Source organism: Somniosus microcephalus, chromosome 7, assembly GCF_052327205.1.
Source record: "Somniosus microcephalus isolate GS21.2 chromosome 7, FLI_Smic_1.0, whole genome shotgun sequence".
In the NCBI taxonomy this organism is placed as follows: Eukaryota; Metazoa; Chordata; class Chondrichthyes; order Squaliformes; family Somniosidae; genus Somniosus; species Somniosus microcephalus.
In genome coordinates this window covers 138074668-138096860 of record NC_140993.1, presented here as the reverse complement: position 1 = coordinate 138096860, position 22193 = coordinate 138074668, and the positions used below count along the sequence as shown (strand labels likewise).

General features: G+C 42.8%; 1 protein-coding gene across 6 annotated transcripts in view; it reads right to left on the bottom strand.

The window, feature by feature from the left end:
* LOC147114908 (NSFL1 cofactor p47-like) overlaps window positions 1–21918 on the bottom strand; it is a 78956-nt gene extending 57038 nt beyond the window's left edge. For 2 of the 6 annotated variants that reach the window (XR_015079008.1, XM_085992989.1), the window contains exons 1-2: window positions 21699–21911; window positions 463–563 (exon numbers count right to left, since the gene is read on the bottom strand). Coding sequence is in view for 5 of the 6 variants with exons in the window: in XM_085992989.1 (XP_085849115.1) it covers window positions 463–563; window positions 21699–21809 (212 nt within the window). In the remaining variant the exon portion in view is untranslated. Of the gene's footprint in view, window positions 1–462; window positions 564–21698 lie in introns of all 6 variants that reach the window. The other 4 variants (XM_085992991.1, XM_085992992.1, XM_085992990.1 and 1 more) reach the window with 3 other exon arrangements.
* Between the last annotated feature and the right edge of the window lie 275 nt (window positions 21919–22193).

The following is a 22193-nucleotide window of genomic DNA, read 5'->3' as shown; positions in this document are numbered from 1 at the left end:
TAACAACATAACCGTAAGGATGAATGTCTCACAAAATTGAATAGACAGAGAGCCCCTTTACGAAACATGGCAAAAAAGTGGTCTAAAGTGCTATCGATAAGTATGTTTAGTAGTGCAGAAACTGTAACTAGACTGCTACCAAACTGGTGCTTGGGCCTTTCCCCCCCAAAAAAAGACCAATATATAGTTATTACACTGTATCCAGAGTCAACCAAAATATCATTACTTATAGCCGGGTACCATTCAAAACTGGGTAGTTTCACTTTTCAGAATGAGAATTTGTTGTTTGGCCCACCGAACGTGGGCTTGTAATTATAAATGTAGGAACAGATCAGACTGTTGCAATAAAGTTAGAAAACCCAAACTAACTGAAGGACTGCAAAAGCTGCTGAACTAAAATTTACAACACAGAAGTTTTAAAGGAAGCTGGGTATACCTCAAAGTACTTCTGATATTTCTTACCTACGGACCGCAGGTCTGAAATTAGTAGTATTAAACACTGGTGCGTCTTGATGAACCGGTTGATCGTCACCACCATCCTCATAAAAACTAGCCAGAGCTAGCTACATAAGAAAACAGGACAAAAATTATTATCCAGAAAGGTACTTCAAAATCTGTTAGCCTCTAAACAACATGGTGCAAATAGATTTTGCTGACATCATTAGATAGAATATACCTAAAAATTATGTTTTCAGGTTACTAATATATACTAAAATTGAGAACCCACACAAAACTGAAAAATTCTCTCTCCAAAGCTACCATAAATGATAAACAGCAAACTCTAAATTCAGATGCATATTGTTCTTTATAAAAACTCATTCTAACCACACACATTAAAATATGCTAGTATTAATATCACTAAAACATTTACATTCAACGCTGTTTGGATAATTTGTTTAAAAGTAAATATTTACATTGTGAGGAGAACCATTTTGGATAACCATTTGATACACAGGCCGGAATTTTGTCGGTCCTCAGAGTGCGGGATTGGAGGCGGGATCGCTGTCAAAATCGCAGGTTGGAAACCCGCTGTTAACCCACCTCCAATCAATATTCCCAAGTGTCGGGTCCCTGATTTGCGCATGGACCCGACACCTAGCGGTGGGAAGAGGATTATAGCCACTTACCTGGCTGTTAACAGCTACTTGATACTTGTTAACAGGCTCTTTTTCAATTTTGCTGCTTTTGCCTCGGGTTCCCTGATGTCCGGACACCACGCCAGGTAAGTGTGGCGTGTGGTGAGTCTGCTGTAATGTTTCTGCATTGATGACAGCTGTAAAAGTAGTGTGAAGGATCCAATGGTGCACTGGTGAGTCTCAGAAGTAAGAAAATGTTGGGAAAATCATTGTGAATGCATTTACACTTTTCTGTAGGTAACAGGTTTTGAATTGGCTGTCTAGTCCCACCTCATTGGGAGAACCTCTCTCACCAGCGACAGATCGCTTCTGTAACCTCACCTGCAGCTGCCATCTGTTCTAGCCTATGGAGGGAGTCATTGGAGAGTCTGGGTGCAAGAGCTTACTTTTGTACAGTGATTGTCAGCATTTGCTGCACCTCAATGCTGTCAAACACTGAGAAATGAGCGGTCAAAGAAAAATTGTGCGTGGTCCCTTTAAGAAAACCGGCAGATGACTCGTCATCAAATGACATCATCTGACCGGCTTCCTCTTAATTGGTTGGCAAGCCCACAGGGCAGGCTTAACAAGGCCAATCAACGTAAAATCACGTCTGTTGGCCGGATGCAGTTGGGGGACGGGACTGGAACCCAGAAACCAGCTGACCCGCTCCCAAGCCGCATCCATTGGCAAAATCGCGACCACAGTAATTAAAAAAAAAAATTGTGATATTTGAAGTTGCTGACAAAATTCTGTCACTGAAAAATGTAAAGATAAAAACTACAGTAAATCCTTCAGTTAAAATTGTCTCAGGCCACATTTGCAACATACAGCAGTTAGATTTTGTGAAGCTATTTTCTTCCTCTTTTCCTGTCCTCATTCCAGTTCCAATATCAAAAACCTATTGCCTGATTGGGGTTTATGATTGCGGCACGGTGGCATAGCGGTTAGCACTGTTGCCTCACAGCGCAAGGGACCCGGGTTCAAATCCGGCCTCGGGTGACTGTGTGTGGAGTTTGCACATTCTCCCTGTGTTTGCGTGGGTTTGCTCCGGTTTCCTCCCACAGTCCAAAGATGTGCGGGTTAGGTTGATTGGCCATGATAAAAATTGGCCCTTAGTGTTAGGGGGGATTAAATACGTGGGGTTACAGGGATAGGGCTTGGGTGGGATGGCTGTCGGTGTAGGGACCGGGTGCTCGGGTTTGGATGATCAGCCATGATCTCGTTGAATGGCGGAGCAGGCTCGAAGGGCCGAATGGCCTACTCCTGTCTTCTATGTTTCTATACAGCATATTTACAATTTGGTCAGATTCTCGTGGGGAGGGGGAAACAAGGCGGCAAATGACTTACTATACTCTTGTACATTTCAGTTATGCAACAGTATTGGCAGAGGATTTGCAGCAGGTCACCTACATGTGCACTTAGCGAGGGAGCTGTCCATGGTATTTTTTTTTTAAACATAAGATCAGATCTAGGTCACTACATCTAACGAGATGATAGCAAAAGCAGTCACAGCTTTAAAAATACGCCAAGTTCAGGAAGCCACCTTTGTGTTCAGCCTATAGTGTTCTCCTGTAATTTTTCTAAAAATGCACTTTCAGATGCAGTCACAGAAATATTTAGTTAAAACGCTTAAGTGTTAACATGAAATCTCATCTTTTGACATATACAGATGCATGGCAGTGCTTGCCAATCAAACAATGTCTAACCTTCTGTTAAATACCACGCAGTTCTGTTGCAGTTATATTGATTTATGTCTCCCAGAAATGTTTGGAAATGCTTCACGTATAAGGAACGAATTTGAAGTGCAATAACTATTTGATAAAAGTAAATCTCAGTAGACTTCTTTCCGACATCTCAAATTCACATTAGAAAAACTCAATGAACAGTGAAATAACAAAAAACACAAACCAAGGGGAACAAAAGAAAAAAATCTGCAGTCAACTCTTCCACAATAAATGTTAACTTTGCTGTTTTCTTACTTTTACTTGATCCTCCACAGTATTTATATTAATACAACTTCTTAGAAGTATTTTCCTGATTTCTCATTTTGCCATTGAAGTATTTCCCCTGGAGTTATAAAGGTAGATGAAAGAAAGCCTTAACACAGATGATGAACTATTAAGCCATTATTAAGTTATTACCTTCACCAAACCCATGTTGTTTCAGCTAGTGTAGAAAATTAAGAATTTTAGATGGTTTTATGACCTACTGAAATTATTCATGTAACTATTCTATCAAAGAAAGCAGTAGTTTGACATTACAATTCAGTTTTATATAATCAGCTTTAATGTAGAAATTGTCCACAAAGAAGAAAAGGAGCATGCACCGAGTCTTCGGAGGAGGGTTAGGAGAGGTGACCAAAAGCTTAGTTGAAGAGATGAGCTTTGAGAAAGCATTTAAAAGTGGGGTAGAGGGGGAAAGGGGTTTGGGAGAGAGATATGCGGCACAGAATGTAGCTGGCAGAATGTTGGACAATTGGGAATTTATGGACAGTGGCGGTTAGGAACCCACTGAAGAAGTCTCGAGGTGGGAAAAGGGAGAATTACGTGTTTCAGTAGGAGTGAGGCTAACATCGGGATGGAGACAGGTAATGCTGCGGAGGTGGAAAAGTAATCTTGGTAGTGGATAGCATATGGAGTTTGAAACTCAGATCTGTGTCTAACAGAATCCTGAAATTGCAAGCTGTATGGTTCAACCGGAGTGAGAAAACAAAGGAGTATGCAATCGGAGGTAAGGGTGCAGAGTTTTTAGCTGGAGCCAAAAATTATGGCTTATTTTCAGTGTCAGCTCAGTGGCTCAGTTGGTAGCACCCTTGCCTCCAAGTCAGAAGGTTATGGGTTCAAGTCCTACGCCAGAGACTTGAGCACAAAAATTTACTGATGGAGTGCTGCACTGTCGGAGATGCTGTCTTTCGGATGAGACATTAAACTGAGGCCCCATCTCAGGTGGATTTAAAAGATTCCATGGCACTATTTCGAAGAAGAGCAGGGGAGTTATCCCCGGTGTCTTGGCCATTATTTATCCCTCAATCAATATTAAAAACAGATTATCTGGTCATTATCACATTGCTGTTTGTGGGCGCTTGTTGTGCCCAAACTGGCTTCCGCGTTTCCTACTTTACAACAATGACAACACTTCAAAAAGTATTTCATTGGCTGTGAAGCGCTTTGGGACGTCCGGTGGTGGTGAAAGGCACTATATAAATGCAAGTCTTTCTTTCTTACTGATGTTCAATTGTAGAAATTCTGATTCATCCGTAACTTAATGTCAAACAGGAATTCTTGACAGTACGGAGATGATTATGTGACCAAAGGAAGTGGGGAGATGTAGAGCTGGGTGGCATCAGTATACATGTGGAAGAAAACTTTATATCTACAAAAGAAGTCATCAAAGAACAGCCTATATATGAGGAAGAGAATCCATAAGAAATGCCAGAGGTGACCATGCAGCAACTAGAGAAGTCAATGCTGGAGATGTATTGCAACAAATTGGAGTGGAACAATGCAAGGGAAGTCTTACTGAGGTTGATCAAAGCAGAGAGGCGATGGAGGAAGCTAGCATGATTGACCATGTCCAATGCTGCAAAAAGGTTAAAAAGAACAAGAAGGAATAAAGAATCATAGGCACAGAGGATGTCATTGGTGACTTTCACCAAGGCAATCTCGGTGCTGTAGGCAGGGCAGGGCTAATAGGATTCAAATGGCAGTTCTGGGAGAAGTGAGGACATAGCTGAGAGATGATGACATGCTCAAGGATATTGGACAAGGGAAGTTAGAGGTTGGGCAGTGGTTCGAAGGGACAGTAAGTTCAAGGGTGAGCTTTTGACAAGGAGTGTGATAATGAATTTTGCCAAGGCTAGCTTAGAGGGAATTTCTGGAAGAATTGTACCATCATTCAAGTAAAGAAGGAAGGTCTAGATGAAAAGTCACGAATTTAGACATTGGAGCAGGAGCTCCTACTGTTGCTAACAGTAAGCAGCATTGCAGAGAGGTTTGGTGAAGAAGGAAAAATGTAAATTAGTTTAACGCTTTAAGTTTTGGGTGTTCGACTGTCCCTATGAAAGCCTACCATGTTTATTTGGCATGAAAACGGCTTCTGTGGGCAAATAAAAGTTGTTTTTATCTACACCCTTGAACTTTAGCTAACTAAAGGGAGGGTAAAAGACACATACACACAGGCATACCAGTGCACTTAAAAAAGAAAAGCAATAAAATGAATGTAGATACAATGCAGAGTTTCCATTGTAATCAGTCAGATTCATTGTTTTGAATGCATCTAAGCAACATTTTTGTCACATTTGCCTTCTTCTGTACGCTTGATATTTGTTCCACATACATTCAACAAGTGTTAAAAATGAATTATAACTCTTTGAACTTGATATAGTTTCTACACCAAACATCACAATTGCCTGAATACCAGTTATGTTTATGACAAGCAATGTTAAATATTTAAATGAATCTCCAAATTAAAAGATCTAAAAGATACAGTGGATTTGTATTTTAGTACTTCAAATTTCATCGATAGATAATATATTACAGATATTATCAGTGTCCTCACTGAGAAACACATGGATGGGACACTGAAGTTATAAGCCCTTATAGTCCATACTCAGACAGATTACATTATTGTGCAGTTTTCAGCTTTCTCATTTAAAGTCCATTAATTGTAAAGAGCACCAAAGTATTGGTTTCTAATTCAGGAGCTAGTCCAATATAAACAGATTTTCTAAAACATAATGACTATTATCTATCTATAAATTAAAAAACTTACATCTGCTTATATTTCTGGTCAACTTTTCTACTTATAAATTCTTCATGTTTATAATCGAAACTGCGAATGAGATGCCACCACTAGCAGTAGAGTGCAATAACAAAATGATATTTACATCGTTTATAAATAGGGAAATATGAATTTAGAATGGAAACATTAAAATAAACAAAACGTATAATTAAAATGGGGACTCAATTACACCTGCATGTTCTGGACCAATTGATCCGGATTTTGCGGTAAAAATAACAGCGAGGCTATCACTGCAAAAAGAGCAAATCGGACAGCAACTTCTGGCGACTGCACATGTGCACTTAAATGCAGAAATCAGGAAGTTGCTGTTGGAGTTGCCTTGCTCCTTCAGAAGCTTAGCTATACTGGTATCTCTCGGGGAGACTTGATAATTTAAGTTTATGGAAGGGTGTGAAGTTGGGGTACTTACATGATAGTTACCCACTAAACACACCAGAAAATGTCAAGACTTGTCCATTCAAGTGTAAGTGAACTTTTAATGGTGTGAGAAGTCTTAATTACTGCCAAACAATCTCTCAGACACTGAAAATTAACTTTTACAAGTGCGGTGTCTCATTCCTTCAGATTTTAATTATTCCTGGAGGTTTTTAAAAATTTTTTAAATTAGCTTGTATTTACTTTTTCTTTGTCTCTCTCTCTCAATCCCATCTGTCTTTACTGCTCAATTTCACTTTCTGTACATGATTTGGCATTGAATTATCTAATCTGGCTTACACTTCCTGGTTCAGACTCTGCAGTCTGGATATTAACAGGGACGGGTTACGTCGGCAGGGGGAGGGGTGGAATTTCAGACTGTGGCGTTTTAACTTCATAGTGTGAGTCTTTTAGCCTTGACAGGTTCCCCGCCCAGAAATCAGCCTGATTTATAGCCTTGGCTTCCAGTCGGGTGGGGAGTTCGACCCGGGGCTGGATTGGGGGGGGGGGGGGGGGTTCCGCTCCCCAAACCCGGGGGGGGGGGTCAGCACTCCTGCTTCTTCTGGCCCACAAGGAGTGCTGTAAAGCCACTTACCTTCTCCCCAAAGCTATCCTCACCTCCACTGAGCTGCCGGGCTTCCCGAGGTCTTGGGAACCCAGCAGGCCACAGTTAAACATTTAAAACAGGTTAAATCAGAGGCTTCCAGCCTCATTAAAATATTTAAATTGCTAACCCACCTCCTGGGAGCAGGTTAGCTGCCCGCCCCTTGTCCAACCTCCGTTAAACCCGGAAGTGGGCGAGTTGGAAGTGGATTGGGGTCGGGTTTAAGATTTTTATAATTTTAACCTCTGACCCGACCCCAACCCACCCGTTTTTGGATGATAAATTCCAGCCCAGCGCATCTCAGTAAGGATTCTTCAATCTGATTGGTTAAGGAGATACACCCAAATCCCAGATCCCTAAAGAGGGTGCTGCGCTGTTTTGGATCTCTGATCACCGCATGTTCCAGTGCAAAAGCCCATCGAAGGTCTGTGGGCAAGTGCAAGTGTATTGAATGGCTAGACCCGTTCGTTCGTCACTGACCGCAAAATCCAGGCCATTGTCTCTGGTCTCGACTCCCCATTTGCAACGCCACAATAAATCAAGCTGTTAAAATAAAGCTTTTTTATGTTGTACACATATTACGACATTTATCTTTTTTATTTAATAAAGATGAAACAATGAATTGTATTGATCTCAACAAACTTCAGCTTATGTTATGTGCACTGTTGCTATAATTAGAAACAAACTGGGACAATAAATACTGCGTTTACTAATGTCTAGTTTCAAAGGGAGCGATTTTGCCAGCCTTGGGGAGGCGGGACTGCCGGGAAAATGGCAGAATTTGGGGGCGGGTGCCCAACCCGCCTCCATGCCATCTTCCCAGGAGGCGGGTAGCCGTCCCACGCCGGGTCCTGTCTCCTTGGAGGCGGGAAGGGAATTAAAGCCTATTAACTGCCTGTTAACAGGCAGAAAATAGGATTATCCTCTTTTTGCCCTCACAAGTGCGGGCTTCCCGAAGGCTCCAAAGCACGCCAGCTCAGCGAGGTGAGTACTGGGTTTTTGGGGGGGGGGGGGGGGGTGCAAAAGTGTGGTGCAAGAGTGTAGAGTTGAGTATCTGAGGTAAGTGCAAAGTGTTTTTAAAAGTGTACTTACCTTTGTTTCTTCCTGCAGGCTTCTGTCGGTTTGTATGCAGAGGACTCTCGGACCTCCGTGTTGCAGATGAGAGATGGCCGTTGCATTCTCATATGCAACAACCATCTCATTTCTGTAAAAGAAGGTTGATGAGGTCTTGTATGCAAGACCTCATCAAACTACAGAGAATGTTACTCTTTGACAGCTTCACAGAGCTGTCAAACGATGACAATTCATCTGTCAAAAATTTTTGACAGATGAAACGTCATACGTTGACGTGCTCTGCAACCGGCTTTCCGTTGATTGGCCTGCTAAGCCCGCTGGGTGGGCTTAACAAGGTCAATCAGGGGAAAATAGCGTGGGTTGGCCACAAATCGATGGAGACGGGACATCAATCCAACGAGCAGCAGTCCCGCCTCCAACACGCCCCCAGTCACAAAATCGCCCCCATAGTGTCATATATAAGAATAAAGATGCTTGTGTCAGGACAAATAAAGAATAAGCAGTACAAAAGCAAAGTACTGCGGATGTTGGAAATCAAACAAAAACAGAAAATGCTGGGAACTGTGGCGAGAGAAACAGAGCCAAAGTTTCAGGTCGATGACGTTTCTCACCACAGATGCTGTCTGACCGGTTGAGTGTTTCCAGCATTTCCTGTTTTTATTAAAGAATATGCAGAGTGGTTTAAGTACCAGTTAGTACCCTATCATGGTTCTGCGGGGGGGGGGGGGGTGCAGGGGAAGGGGCGAGAGCAGAACAGTGATTTTCTTGTACTTCTTTCATTTTAATATACTGTATTCAATGCTCACGATGCGGTCTCCTCTACATTGGGGAGACAAACGCAGATTGGGTGACCGTTTTGAGGAACACCTCCGTTCAGTCTGCAAGCGTGACCCCGAGCTTCCGGTCGCCTGTCACTAATTCTCCCCTCCACTCCCACTCTGTCCTCGGCCTCCTACACTGTTCTAATGAAGCTCAACATAAGCTCGAGGAAAGCACCTCATCTTTCAATTAGGCACTTCACAACCTTCCGAACTCAATAGAGTTCAACAATTTCAGATCCCCATTTTTCGGACAGCAGGTGTTGACGATTCTGCCGTTCCCATTTACACCTCTTATAGACCCATTTTTTGTTTCTTTACTTGTCCCATTACCATCTCCTTTTGCTTCGCACCATCATCCCTTTTGTCATTTAATCTTTCCTGCCTTCCAGCCTATCACAGACCTTTGTTTTGTTCTCTCCTCCCCTCCCTCTGCACGTGCTTAAAGCCTGTTACATCTCTAACTTTTTCCAGTTGTGACGAAAGCTCATCGACATTAAACGTTAACTCTGTTTCCCTCTCCACAGATGCTGCATGACCTGCTGAGCATTTCCAGCATTTTCTGTTTTTATTAACCGGATATACTTCAACAACTGTCTATGCTGACTATTAGGGATTAAACATTACGTTGCCATAGCACCAACCATAATTAACTACGCACATTAGAAAATACAATAAAAAGTATTTATTTTAGAGATAGAGCTTTTCATCTTTCAAGTTCAAACTTTTATACCATGAGTATTTCTTTAAGTCAGCAGAAGCATTATTTCCAGCAAACCAAGTGCTCTAAAAATGATTCCTCAAAAATAGTTTATTCATAGTTTTTAAACAGATATATTCCCTTGTTCTTTATTGGATCAACTTACTAACAGTGCAGCATATTTAAGCTTGCAATTTAAGATAAAAAAATATTGGTTTAGGATACAATGAGAACTAGATGGAGAAAGGTCGACCTATTTCTTGGTATCACATACGGGTCGCTGAACTGCAGGCCTGGGGCATTTTGACAATCTGGTCATTTCATTTAGCAGTACTAAAATTTACAGCAATTTATTTTAGAAGTTAGCAAGATACCTAGACCTCAAAAATAGTTAGAATTCCAACAGAATTAAATCCATGGAGCTGTCAATAAATAGTTTGTGGCTCATTCAATAATGAAAATAAAGGTACAAGCCCCCCCTTCCCCCAAAAAACTTAACCAGCAGCAGACCGCCCCAAAATTTTAGCACCAGGCCTAAAGGTCAATTACCTTAGACCAGGAAATAGATAACTGCCATTGTACTCTAAACCAACAAGTTTTAATCTTACATTTCAAATATTAAAATGCTACACTACTGTTAAGTGAAAGAAAATGAAAATAATAAAAGAAATAACTTTTTTTTTTAAAATGATGTGGATGTTGCATTAGCCAAATGTTCTGGCATAAACAAAAACATTATACTGTATGATGACAATGCTACTTGTTCTCTATGAATTGAATATGAATAACCAAATTGAATCAGTACTGGGGCACCATACAAGGAGGCAAGGGGGGAAATAGCAGAAGCTCTGACCATCATTTTCCAATCCTTTCTGGTCACAGGTGTGGTGCCGGAGGACTACTAACGTTGTACCATTGGTTAAAAAGGGAGAAAGCGATAGACCGAGTAATTACAGGCCAGTCAGCTTAACTTCGGTGGTGGGAAAATTGGAAAAAATTCAGAGGGACAGTATTAATCATCATTTAGAAAGTCATGGATTAATCAAGGACAGTCAGCATGGATTTGTTATGGGAAGGTTGTGTCTGACTAACTTGATTGAATTTTTTGAGGTAACGAGGAGGGTCGATGAAGGTAGCGCATTTGATGAAGTCTACATGGATTTCAGCAAGGCCTTTGACAAGGTCCCACATGGCAGGTTAGTCAAAAAAGTAAAAGCCCATGGGACAAGGGAAAGTGGCAAGTTGGATCCAAAATTGACTCAGTGGCAGGAAGCAAAGGATAATGGCCAACGGGTGTTTTTGTAAATGGAAGGCTGTTTCCAGTGGGGTTCACTGGGCTCAGTACTAGGTCCTCTGCCTTTTGTGGTATACATCAATGACTTAGACTTCAATGTAGGGGGCATGATTAAGAAGTTTGCAGATGATAAAAAAAATTGGCCCTGTGGTTGATAATGAGGAAGATAGTTGTAGAAAGATATTAATGGAATGGTCAGTTGGGCAGAAAAGTGGCAAATGGAATTCAATCCCGAGAAGTGTGAGGTAATGTATTTGGAGAGGGCTAACAAGGCAAGGATAAACACAATAAATGGTAGGATATTGAGAAATGCAGAGGGAGAGATCTTGGAGTGCATGTCCACAGATACCTGATGGTAGCAGGACAGGTAGATAAGGTAGTTAAGAAGGCATATGGGATACTTTCCTTTATTAGCTGAGGCATAGAATACAAGAGCAAAGAGGTTATGCTAGAACTGTATAAAACACCAGTTAGGCCACAGCTAAAGTGCTGCGTACAGTTCTGATCATCATATACAGGAAAGATGTGATTGCACTAGAGAGGGTACAGAGGTGATTTACGAGGATGTTGCCAGGACTGGAGAATTTTAGAAAAGATTGGATAGGCTGGGGTTGTTTTCTTTGGAACAGAGGAGGCTGAGCGGAGAATTAATTGAGGTGTATAAAATTATGAAGGGTCTAGATAGAGTAGATAGGAAGCACCTATTTCCCTTAGCAGAGAGGTCAATAACCAGGGGGCATAGACTTAAAGTAATTGGTAGAAGGATTAGAGGGAAGTTGAGGAGAAATTTTTTCACCCAGAGGGTGGTGGGGGTCTGGAACTCACTGCCTGAAAGAGTGGTAGAGGCAGAAACAACAAAATAGATGAACTAATAGCGCAAATAGAAATTAATAGGTTTGATCTAATAGCCATTACGGAGTCGTGGTTGCAAAGTGACCAAGGTTGGGAACTAAATATTCCAGGATACTTAACTTTTAGGATAGGCAAAATGGAAAAGGAGGATGGGTAGCCCTGATAGTAAAGGTTGGGATAAAGACAGTAGAGGGAAAGGATCTTAGCTCCGAAAATCAAGAAGTAAAATCAGTTTGGGTGAAGCTAAGAAACAGGAAGGAGCAGAAAACATTGGTGGGAGTGGTTTATAGGCCCCCAAACAGTAGTTGTAACGTAGGGCAGAGTATAAATCAGAGGTGCATGTAACAAGGGTAATACAGTAATCATGGGGGACCTTAATCTACATATAGACTGGGCAAACCAAATCTGCAGCAATAGTGTGGAGGGCAAATTCATGGAAAGCATACAAGATAGTTTTCTAGATCAGTATGTTGAGGAACCAACTAAGGAACAGGCTATTTTAGATCTAGTATTGTGCAATGAGAAAGGGTTAATTAATAACCTTGTAGTGAAGAAGCCTTTAGGGAAGAGAGACCATAATATGATAGAATTTTATAGAGGTTGAAAATGATTTAGTTAAATCCAAAACTAGGGTCTTAAAATCTAAACAAAGCAAACTATGTAGGTATAAGGGGCAAGTTGGCTAAGATAGATTGGGAAACTACATTAAAAGGTATGACAGTAGACAAGCGATGGCTAGCTTTTAAAGAATACATAATTCACAACAAATATACAGGAAACTCTCGATTTACCAGCACCGAAATAACCGGAAATCTCTGTTAACCGGCAAAATTCAGGAGTAGGTTCAGGTAAGTTTTACTTCATATTAGTTGCCGTTCCTGGATCTGTGGCTGTGTAATCGGGGTTCCTGCACTTGTTGCTAAGCAACAGGAACGCTTGGTCTGTGGCCGGGCTTCTTGCACCTGTTGCTAAGCAACAGGGAAGCCTGGATTTGTTGCTGTGTACGGAGCTCTCGTACCTTTTAACTACACCTCTCTGTAATCCGGACTTTTTGATAAACCGGCACCACGCCGGTGCCGGATAAAAAAAGTTTCCTGTACATTCCTTTAAGGCACAAAAACCCCACAGGAAAAGTGGTCCAACTGTGGCTAACAAGGGAAGTTAAAGATAGTATTAGGTCAAAGGAAGAGGCTTATAATGTTGCCAACATGAGTGGTAAGGCTGAGGATTGGGAGGATTTTAGAAATTGATAAGGAAAGAGAAAAGGGAATGCGAGAGTCAATTGGCAAGAGACATGAAAACAGATTGTAAACATTTCTATTGGTATGTAAATAGGAAGAGATTAGTGAAAGTAAACATGGGCCCATTAGAGGCAGAGACAGGAGAAATTATAATGGACAATAAGGAAATGGCAGAGACATTAAACAAGTACTTTGTATCCAAACATTCCGGAAATAATGGGGCACCAAAGTTCTAGAGAGATTGAGGAACTTAAACAAATCAGTATAAATGGAGACATATGGGACTAAGTGGCGACAAATCCCCTGGACCTGACAACCTGCATCCTAGGGTTTTGGAGGAGGTGGCTGTAGAGACAGTGGATGCACTGGTATTAATATTCCAGAATTCCCTAGATTCTGGAACAGTCCCCAAGGATTGGAAGGGAGTAAACGTAACCTTGCTATTTAAGAAAGGAGGAAGAGAAAAAAAACAGGAACTATAGGCCTGTTAGCCTGACATCAGTGGTGAGCAAAATGCCAGAGTCTATTGTTGGGGACGTGGTGACAGGACACTTAGAAAGTCATGATATAATTGGGCAGAGTCAGCGTGGTTTTGTGAAAGGGAAATCGTGTTTGACAAATCTGTTAAGAGTTTTTTGAAGATGTAACTAGTAGGATGGATGAGGGGAAACCAGTGGATGTGGTGTACTTGGATTTTCAAAGGGCATTCGATCAGGTGCCACATAAGAGGTTATTACACAGAATTACGACTCATGGTATTGGGGGTGGTATATTAGCATGGACTGAGGATTGGTTAATGGACAGAAAACAGAGTAGGAATAAACAGGACTTTTTCAAGTTGGAAGGCTGTAACTGGCGGAGTACTGCAAGGATCGGTGCTTGGGCCTCAGCTATTTACAATCTATATTAACGATTTAGATGAAGGGACTGAGTGTGATGTATCCAAGTTTGCTGATGATACAGGGTTACGTGGGAAGATAAGCTGTGAGGAGGACGCAAGGAGGCTGCAGAGAGATATAGACAGGTTGATTGAGTGGGAAAGAACATGGCAAATGGAATACAATGTGGGAAAGTGGGAAGTTACCCACTTTGATAGGAAAAAGGAAAATCAAAAAAGCAGAATATTTTTTGAATGGTGAGACTGGGAAATGTTTGCACTCAGAGGGACCTGGGTGTCCTTGTACATGAATCACAGAAAGTTAACATGCAGGTACAGCAAGCAATTAGGAAAGCAAATGGTATGTTAGCTTTTGTTACAAAGGGATTAGAGTATAAAAGTAAAGAAGTCTTATTACAATTATACAGGGCATTGGTGAGGCCACACTCGCCTTAGAGGGAGTGCAGCGAAGGTTCACTAGACTGGTTCCTGGGATGGGGGGGATTGCCCTATGAGGAGAGATTGAGTAGACTAGGCCTATATTCCTTAGAGTTTAGAAGAATGAGAGGTGATCTAATTGAAACATATAAAATTAAGGAGCTTGACAGGGTTAATGCTGGGAAAATGTTTCCCCTGGCTGGGGATCTAGAACACGGGGTCACAGTCTCAGAATAAGGGGTCGGCCATTTTGGGCTGAGATGAGGAGAAATTTTTTCACTGAAAGGGATTTAAATCTTTGGAATTCACCCAGAGAGCTGTGGATGCTCAGTCGTTGAGTATATTCAAGACAGAGGTCAATAAATTCTTGTGAACGTAGTGAATTAAGGGATATGAGGATAGTGCGGAAAGGTAGAAGATCAGATATGATCTTATTGAATGGTGGAGCAGGCTTGAAGGGCCAAATGGCCTACTCCAGCTCCTATTTCTTATGTAAACCTTCATTACATTTAAAAAGTACTTGGATATGCAGGTGCCATAACCTGCAAGGCTACAGACCAGAGCTGGATGGTGGGATTAGGCTGGACAGCTCTTTTTCGACCGGTGCATACATGTTGGGCCGAATGGCCTCCTTCTGTGCTGTAAATTTCTATGATTCTATACTAATACCCACTCGCAATTAATTACTGCTAATTGTTTTTTTGCTTATAAGCCGTTGCGCATCCAAATATTTTAACCTTTATTTTACTGATAGCAACTTTCTGCAACCTCATTTAAAGAGTTTGTAATACTATTAATTTATTAATGGTAATTTCAAATGAAAAACACTAATTAGCAAAAATGGATTATATGTACATTATTTCTAGTCTAATCTCCTATGGAATTGCTCACAATGAATCAGTGTGGTGGGGGGAGAAAGATGGGTGACTTTTATTTGAGGAAGCAATTTTGCAGCTAAAATGATTGAAAGTAAGTTTGAGAGAGATATGTTCAGACAGTGACATGCTTGTGTGATTTTGATTGGTTCCTGGGAAATTTGAACTTATAACTTTTGTGTAATGGATACTTTACATGTGACAGAAGATTAAACATTGCACAAAAGAGATGATGAAAGAGTGTCTTTGTTTCTAGTAAACTGAACAGATTTGAACGTTAATATAGAAGAGGGTTTTTATTTTTATTGATTGAAATACACTTTTACACTCTGAAAAGCAGTAATAAATGACAAGTGATTTTTTTACCGATTTTAATTAAATAAACCGGCAACGTGAACCAAGCACTAAATTTATCAAGGCACAAGGACAGTCAACAGAAGAGGCCAGTAATCTAGAGAGCTAGATTTCTACCAGAGAAAGGAATACTACTTAAATTGTCGATCCTGAGGGACCAAAAAGGGGACAGCTGACAGGAATGCAAACTATAATGGGACGGATTTTGCTGTAGAAATAATGGTGAGGCTAACAGCAACTTCTGGCGACTGCACATGTGCAGTTAAATGCAGAAATCCGGATGTTGCTATCCAACTGCGATGTTCCTCCAAAAGCTGCCTGAAAATGGCATCTGGGTCCTCATTCAAATACATTGAACGGTGTGAAGTTGCTGTACTTACTTCATAGATACAAACCGAACTCGCCAGAAAAAAAGTTAGGGCTTGTCCATCCCAATGCAAGTACCCTTTCAGCAGTGTGGTAATTACTGCCAAACAACCTCTCTGGCACTGAAAAGTTACTTTGTGTGGAGTCTCATTCCATCAGGTTTTAATTACTGCTGGAGATTTAAAAAAAATTAAGACAATACACTGTAGCTTGCCCTGTTCACACAGGGCAATGGCTATGGGCAAGTGCAAGTGTAATAAACTGCCGCTGTTCATTCACCACTCAGCGCAAAATCTGGCCCAATTTATCTGCTTTACAATGCTGGGTGTCTCCTCATTCAGATTGAAGAATCCTTACTGAAACACGCAGGGGGGAATTTTTGGGGGGTTCAGCGGGCGCGTTTGGTGGCGGGTCGGGTGGGAATGGCTAGTTTCTCAGATGTCGGGTCGGTCATCGCTGAACAGAGCCGACACCAAGCAGCGGGGGAGGCAATTTAGATTATTAAGAACTTATTAACAGGCACCTAAAAACTATTTTAAGCTCACCGTTCGATTTTAAGAGTTCGCACACGGCTTCCTCGCTGCTTGGAGATCACGTCAGGTAAGCAGGTCGGGAGTTGTGTCAGCATGGGATGATTTCTTAACTTGACAGCTGCAAATGGTCTATAAAAGCTCCCAGTTCATAGCTGTTCACTTTCCAAGGTCAGAAGCTGTTGCCTACTGCATTCGGAAGACAGAGTGAGCTTTATGCAGCTTGCAAGTGTTTGGAGCAAACTCTGTATCCAGTGTCACCTCATTGAACAACCTCTCACCACTGACAGATCGTTTCTGTCATCTCAAATTCACCTGCCATCTATTCTATCAGCGTCGGTGCCCTTGAAACTATCTCACCTTGGTCCTCAGAATCCCACCAGGATTAGCCCCAACGCCAGCAGCACCAACAATAACACCAAATTTCTCCGCAATCAACTGATGCTGTACAGGACAGAGGGCATCAGCACTCAGCCACATTGCTGCCCGGGATGCCAAGGATGGCATCACCATATCCAGATTTACTTCACTTGATGCTGTACACCCTGGCTGCCACATGATGCATCAGGTTGGCACCACCCCACGCTAACACCATAAAGCATCCCTACAATGCCCAAGCCATTCCTTTCACACTCATCGCCATTGCGGGGGGTACCGTTATGTCCCACCATTCACTACAACTCACTAAGCCACTTCCAAAGGTGCACACAAATCTGTCCAAGAACGTAAAGTGTTGAAAATAAAGATTTCAATGTTTGACAGCACATTAACAGAAATTTCACATGAACATTGGCTAAAACACCCAAGTACCTACCCTTGTGTGTTACTTGGTATGATTGGACTAGGAGGAGGGTGAGTGTGAGGGGTGACTAGTGAGATGGGGAAGTGATGCAGAGGTTGGGGATGGCATTAAAAGGAAAATTAGAGAAGCGTGCAATAAGGGCACAGCAGTTATCATGGGTGACTTTAATCTACATATAGATTGGGCTAACCAAATTAGTAACAATACTGTGGAGGAACCAACCAGAGATCAGGCCATCTTAGACTGGGTATTATGTTATGAGAAAGGATTAATTAGCAATCTTGTTGTGCGAGGCCCCTTGGGTCGGAGCAATCATAATATGATAGAATTCTTCATTAAGATGGAGAGTGAAGTAGTTGACTCAGAGACTAGGGTCCTGAATTTAAATAAAGGAAACTACGATGGTATGAGGCGCGAGTTGGGTAGGATTGATTGGGGAATGTCACTCAAAGGGTTGACGGTGGATAGGCAATGGCAAACATTCAAAGATCGTATGGATGAACTACAGAATTTGTTCATCCCAGTTTGGCATAAAAATAAAACAAAAAAGGTGACTCAACCTTGGCTAACAAGGGAAATTAGGGATAGCATAAGATCCAAGGAGAGGACATATAAATTGGCCAGAAAAAGCAGTAAACTTGAGGATTGGGAGCAGTTTAAGATTCAGCAAAGGAGGACAAAGGGATTAATTAAGAGGGGGAAAATAGAGTATGAGAGCAAGCTTTCAGGGAACACAAAAACTGACTGTAAAAGCTTTTATAGATATGTGAAGAGAAAAAGATTGGTGAAGTCAAGCGTAGGTCCCTTGAAGTCAGAATCAGGGGAATTTATAATGTAGAACAAAGAAATGGCAGACCAATTAAATACATACTTTGGTTCTGTCTTCACAAAGGAGGACTCAAATAACCTCCCAGAGATGTCGGGGAACATAGGGTCTAATGAGAGAGAGGAACTGAAAGAAATCAGTATTTGTAGGGAAATGGTGTTAGGGAAATTGACGGGATTGAAGGCCGATAAATCCCCAGGGCCTGATAATCTACATCCTAGGTGTTGTGTCCGTGTATAATAAGACACAGACTGCAGGAGAACGGTACAACAGGTGTTTACTCAACGTGGCTCACACTGGAACTGATCTGTACAGATTACTACTCAGTGCTATTTACAGGTGTGGTCACTGCCGGTACTGCAGTATACATGAGCTGTAAAAGATAGTTCCCCACTTAAAGGTATATACATTACACTAGGGTACTGAAGGAAGTGGCCCTAGAAATAGTAGATTCATTGCTGGTCATCTTCCAAAATTAGATAGACTCTGGAACAGTACCCATGGATTGGAGGGTAGCTAATGTTACCCCACTATTCAAAAAAGGTGGTAGAGAGAAAACGGGGAATTATAGACCGGTAAGCCTGACATCGGTAGTGGGGAAAATGCTAGAGTCCATTATAAAAGATGTAATAGCAGAGCACTTGGAAAACAGTGACAGGATCCGACAAAGGTAAATTGTGCTTGACTAATGTACTGGAATTTTTTGAGGATGTAACTGGTAAAATAGATAAGGGAGAACCAGTGGATGTGGTGGATTTGGACTTTCAGAGGCTTTCGATAAGGTCCTGCATAAGAGATTAGCGTGTAAAGTTAAGGCACATGGGATTGGGGGCAAGGTACTGACTTGGATAGAGAACTGGTTGGCAGACAGGAAGCAAAGAGTTGGAATAAACGGGTCTTTTTCCGAGTGGCAGGCAGTGACTAGTGGGGTACCGCAGGGATCGGTCCTAGGACCCCAGCTATTCACAATATATATTAATGATCTAGACGAGGGAACTAGATGTAATATCACCAAGTTTGCAGACGACACAAAGCTGGGTGGGCGTGTGTGCTGTGAGGAGGATGCCGAGAAACTCCAGTATGATTTGGACAGGTTGAGTGATTGGGCAGAAGCAGGGTCGATGCAATATAATGTGGATAAATGCGAGGTTATCCACTTTGGTGTCAAAAACAGGAAGGCAGAATATCTGAATGGCAATAGATTGGGAGAAGGGGGAAGTGCAACGAGGCCTGGGTGTCCTTGTGCACCAGTCGCTGAAGGTAAGCATGCAGGTGCAGCAGTTGGTTAAGAAGGCAAATGATATGTTGGCCTTCGTAGCGAGCGGGTTCGAGTACAGGAACAAGGATGTCTTGCTGCAGTTGTACAGGGCCTTGGTGAGACCACATCTTGAGTATTGTGTGCAGTTTTGATCACCTTACCTGAGGAAGGATGTTCTTGCCATGGAGGGAGTGCAGCGAAGATTCACCAGGCTGATACCTGGGGTGGCAGGAATGACTTATGAGGAGAGATTGGGTCGATTGGGCTTATACTCGCTGGAGTTTAGAAGAATGAGAGGGGCTCTCATTGCAACTTATAAAATTCTAACAGGATTAGACAGATTAGATGCAGGAAGGATGTTCCCGATGGCCGGGGAGTCCAGAACCAGGGGTCACAGTCTAAGGATAAGGGGTAAGCCATTTAGGACAGAGATGAGGAGGAATTTCTTCACCCAGAGAGTGGTGAACCTGTGGAATTCTCTACCACAGAAGGCAGTAGAGGCCAATTCATTAAATATATTCAAGAAGGAGTTAGATATATTTCTTAAGGCTAAAGGGATCAAGGGATATGGAGAGAAGGCAGGGACAGGGTACTGAATTTGGATGATCAGCCATGATCTCATTGAGTGGCAGAGCAGGCTCGAGGGGCCGAATGGCCTACTTTTGCTCCTATCTTCTATGTTTCTATGATAATGTAGATAAAGGGGGATGGGTGGAGGTGCAAGTAAGGATGTGCACGAGTAGGGTAGAGAAGGCAGAGTGATGGGGATGTGATGAGTGGCACAGCAGGATAAGGTTGAGTGTGGCTTTGTACTAACGTTTCATGATCTACTGAGATCATTGAAAGGTTTGCGCCACTGCAGCCTGGTCCTCCTAACGACATCCCTGCTTGTGTCCTCCTGTGCAATGTGCAACCAAGCTGTGTTGATGGTCTGGGGCAGTCTCTTCCGCCCATTGGAAGGGAAGAGGACCTCCCTGCATGCTGTGACTCCCTCCATAAGCATATGGAGGGAGTCATGGGAGAGCCTGGGTGTAGGCGTGCACCTCTGCAGTGCTTGTCAGTGTTTGCAGCACCTCAATGCTGTAGAACACTGACAGCACAACTGTCAAAATCAATTTGCGCATGGTCCCTTTAAGGAAACCGGTTGATGACGCGTCATCAAGTGACGTCATCAGACCCGCTTCCTTCAAATGGCTGGGCTTAACAAGCCCAATCAGCGTACGATCACTTTGGACAGCGGGCTGGAGCTGACAGCGGGGTCGCAACCCACTACCAAGGTAGGCAAAATCGCGGCCGCAAAGTCTAAACCAAGAAGTGTAAGTCAGAATATTTAATTCAATGTAAAATCATGTGCAGAAAGTGAAATAAAGAGGGAAAGAAAGATGTGATTGAGAGATTTAAAAAAGTACACAAAAGTAAAACAAAAATATATATTTTTTAAATCTCCAACAATAATTAAAATCTGAAGGAATGAGACTCTACTCTTGTAAAAGTTAATTCAGTGCCAGAGAGGTTGTTTGGCAGTAACTTAGACTTGCCATGGTGCTAAAAAATCATTTACACTTGACTGGACAAGCCCTAACTTTTTCCGGTGTGCTAAGTGCCTCAACTTCATGCCTTTGCTTGTAGAGGAGCAGAGTAACTCAGACAGCAATTTCCTAATTTCCATGTTTAACTGCACATGTGTGGACGTCGGAATGTTGCAGTCTGATTTCCTCCTTAATAACGGTGAGCGCTGATAGCCTTACCACTATTCTTACCGCAAAACCCGGGGCAATGTCTGGAAATCTCTACAACATCTGAAACCATTAGGATTGTATGCACTGAGGCAAATCTTTTGTGTATTGTCTCCATAAAATCCTGAGAGAAACATTTACACAATAGTGAGAGTGGGAAAGGTAAATCAAATAGGATTAATTAATATTAATCAAGTTCCTTTTTTCAGCACTCTGATCCATCACCTGGTTGATCGGCATAAAAATGGGTGAGTGAATGTGTGGCAATATCAGTACTAATCCCATAATACTAAGATCACCACTCGGTCGCCCATTTTTGTACTGATCAGAGAAAAGTGATGGATCAAAATATGTTGATAAAAAGGAACATGTTCTCTTTCCAACATCAAACAGTCACAGGACAGGACAGTCCCCAGCCACCCGCCTCAGTGATTCAGCACCGGGACACTTGGTGAACCCAGGGGCTTGTCGCAGTCTGTGCTCGACAGGCGGCAGTAACCTGAGCCGTCCTTGCCGACGCTGTCCGCTCAGAGAGCTGGCGGCCGGTCGCGGTATACCCGGCGGCTGCCATTTATAACCGCGGCCGGCGACACTTCATGAATCTGAATCGTCAACAAGTGCCTCACGGCCTCTCAAACACCCAAACGAAGGAAAAAAGAAACCGGGTGGTGTGGGTAAACAACAAACCCCGAGAGAGAAAGAGAGCGAGCGAGTCCGTCACCTGCACATCCCACCCTGCCACCTCCAGCTGAGCCCTGGCCCGCTCCTCCAGTGCCCCGGTCAGCCGCACCAACCGCCGCGTCCGCTCCTCCCGCTCAGCACCGTCCGCCATCTTGGCCCCGCCGCCGCTTCCGGTCTGCCGCGGGACGCGCCTCGGCTGAGCTGCAGCTCAAGATCGCAGCACAAATAGGAATGAGGAAGAGCATTCGCACCCTGTTAACCCCGCCCTCACCTAGAACTCGCATCTTTCTCTCCCATCGCCCCATATGCCCTCTCTGTGTTCACCAGACCCACCTCCTCTCTCAATCCTATTCACGCCCTTCAAATCTGCCTCAACATTCCCCCTCCCCAAACAACCCACCCTTGCAATCTACCGCCGCCGCTTCCGGTCTGCCGCGGGACGCGCCTCGGCTGAGCTGCAGCTCAAGATCGCAGCACAAATAGGAATGAGGAAGAGCATTCGCACCCTGTTAACCCCGCCCTCACCTAGAACTCG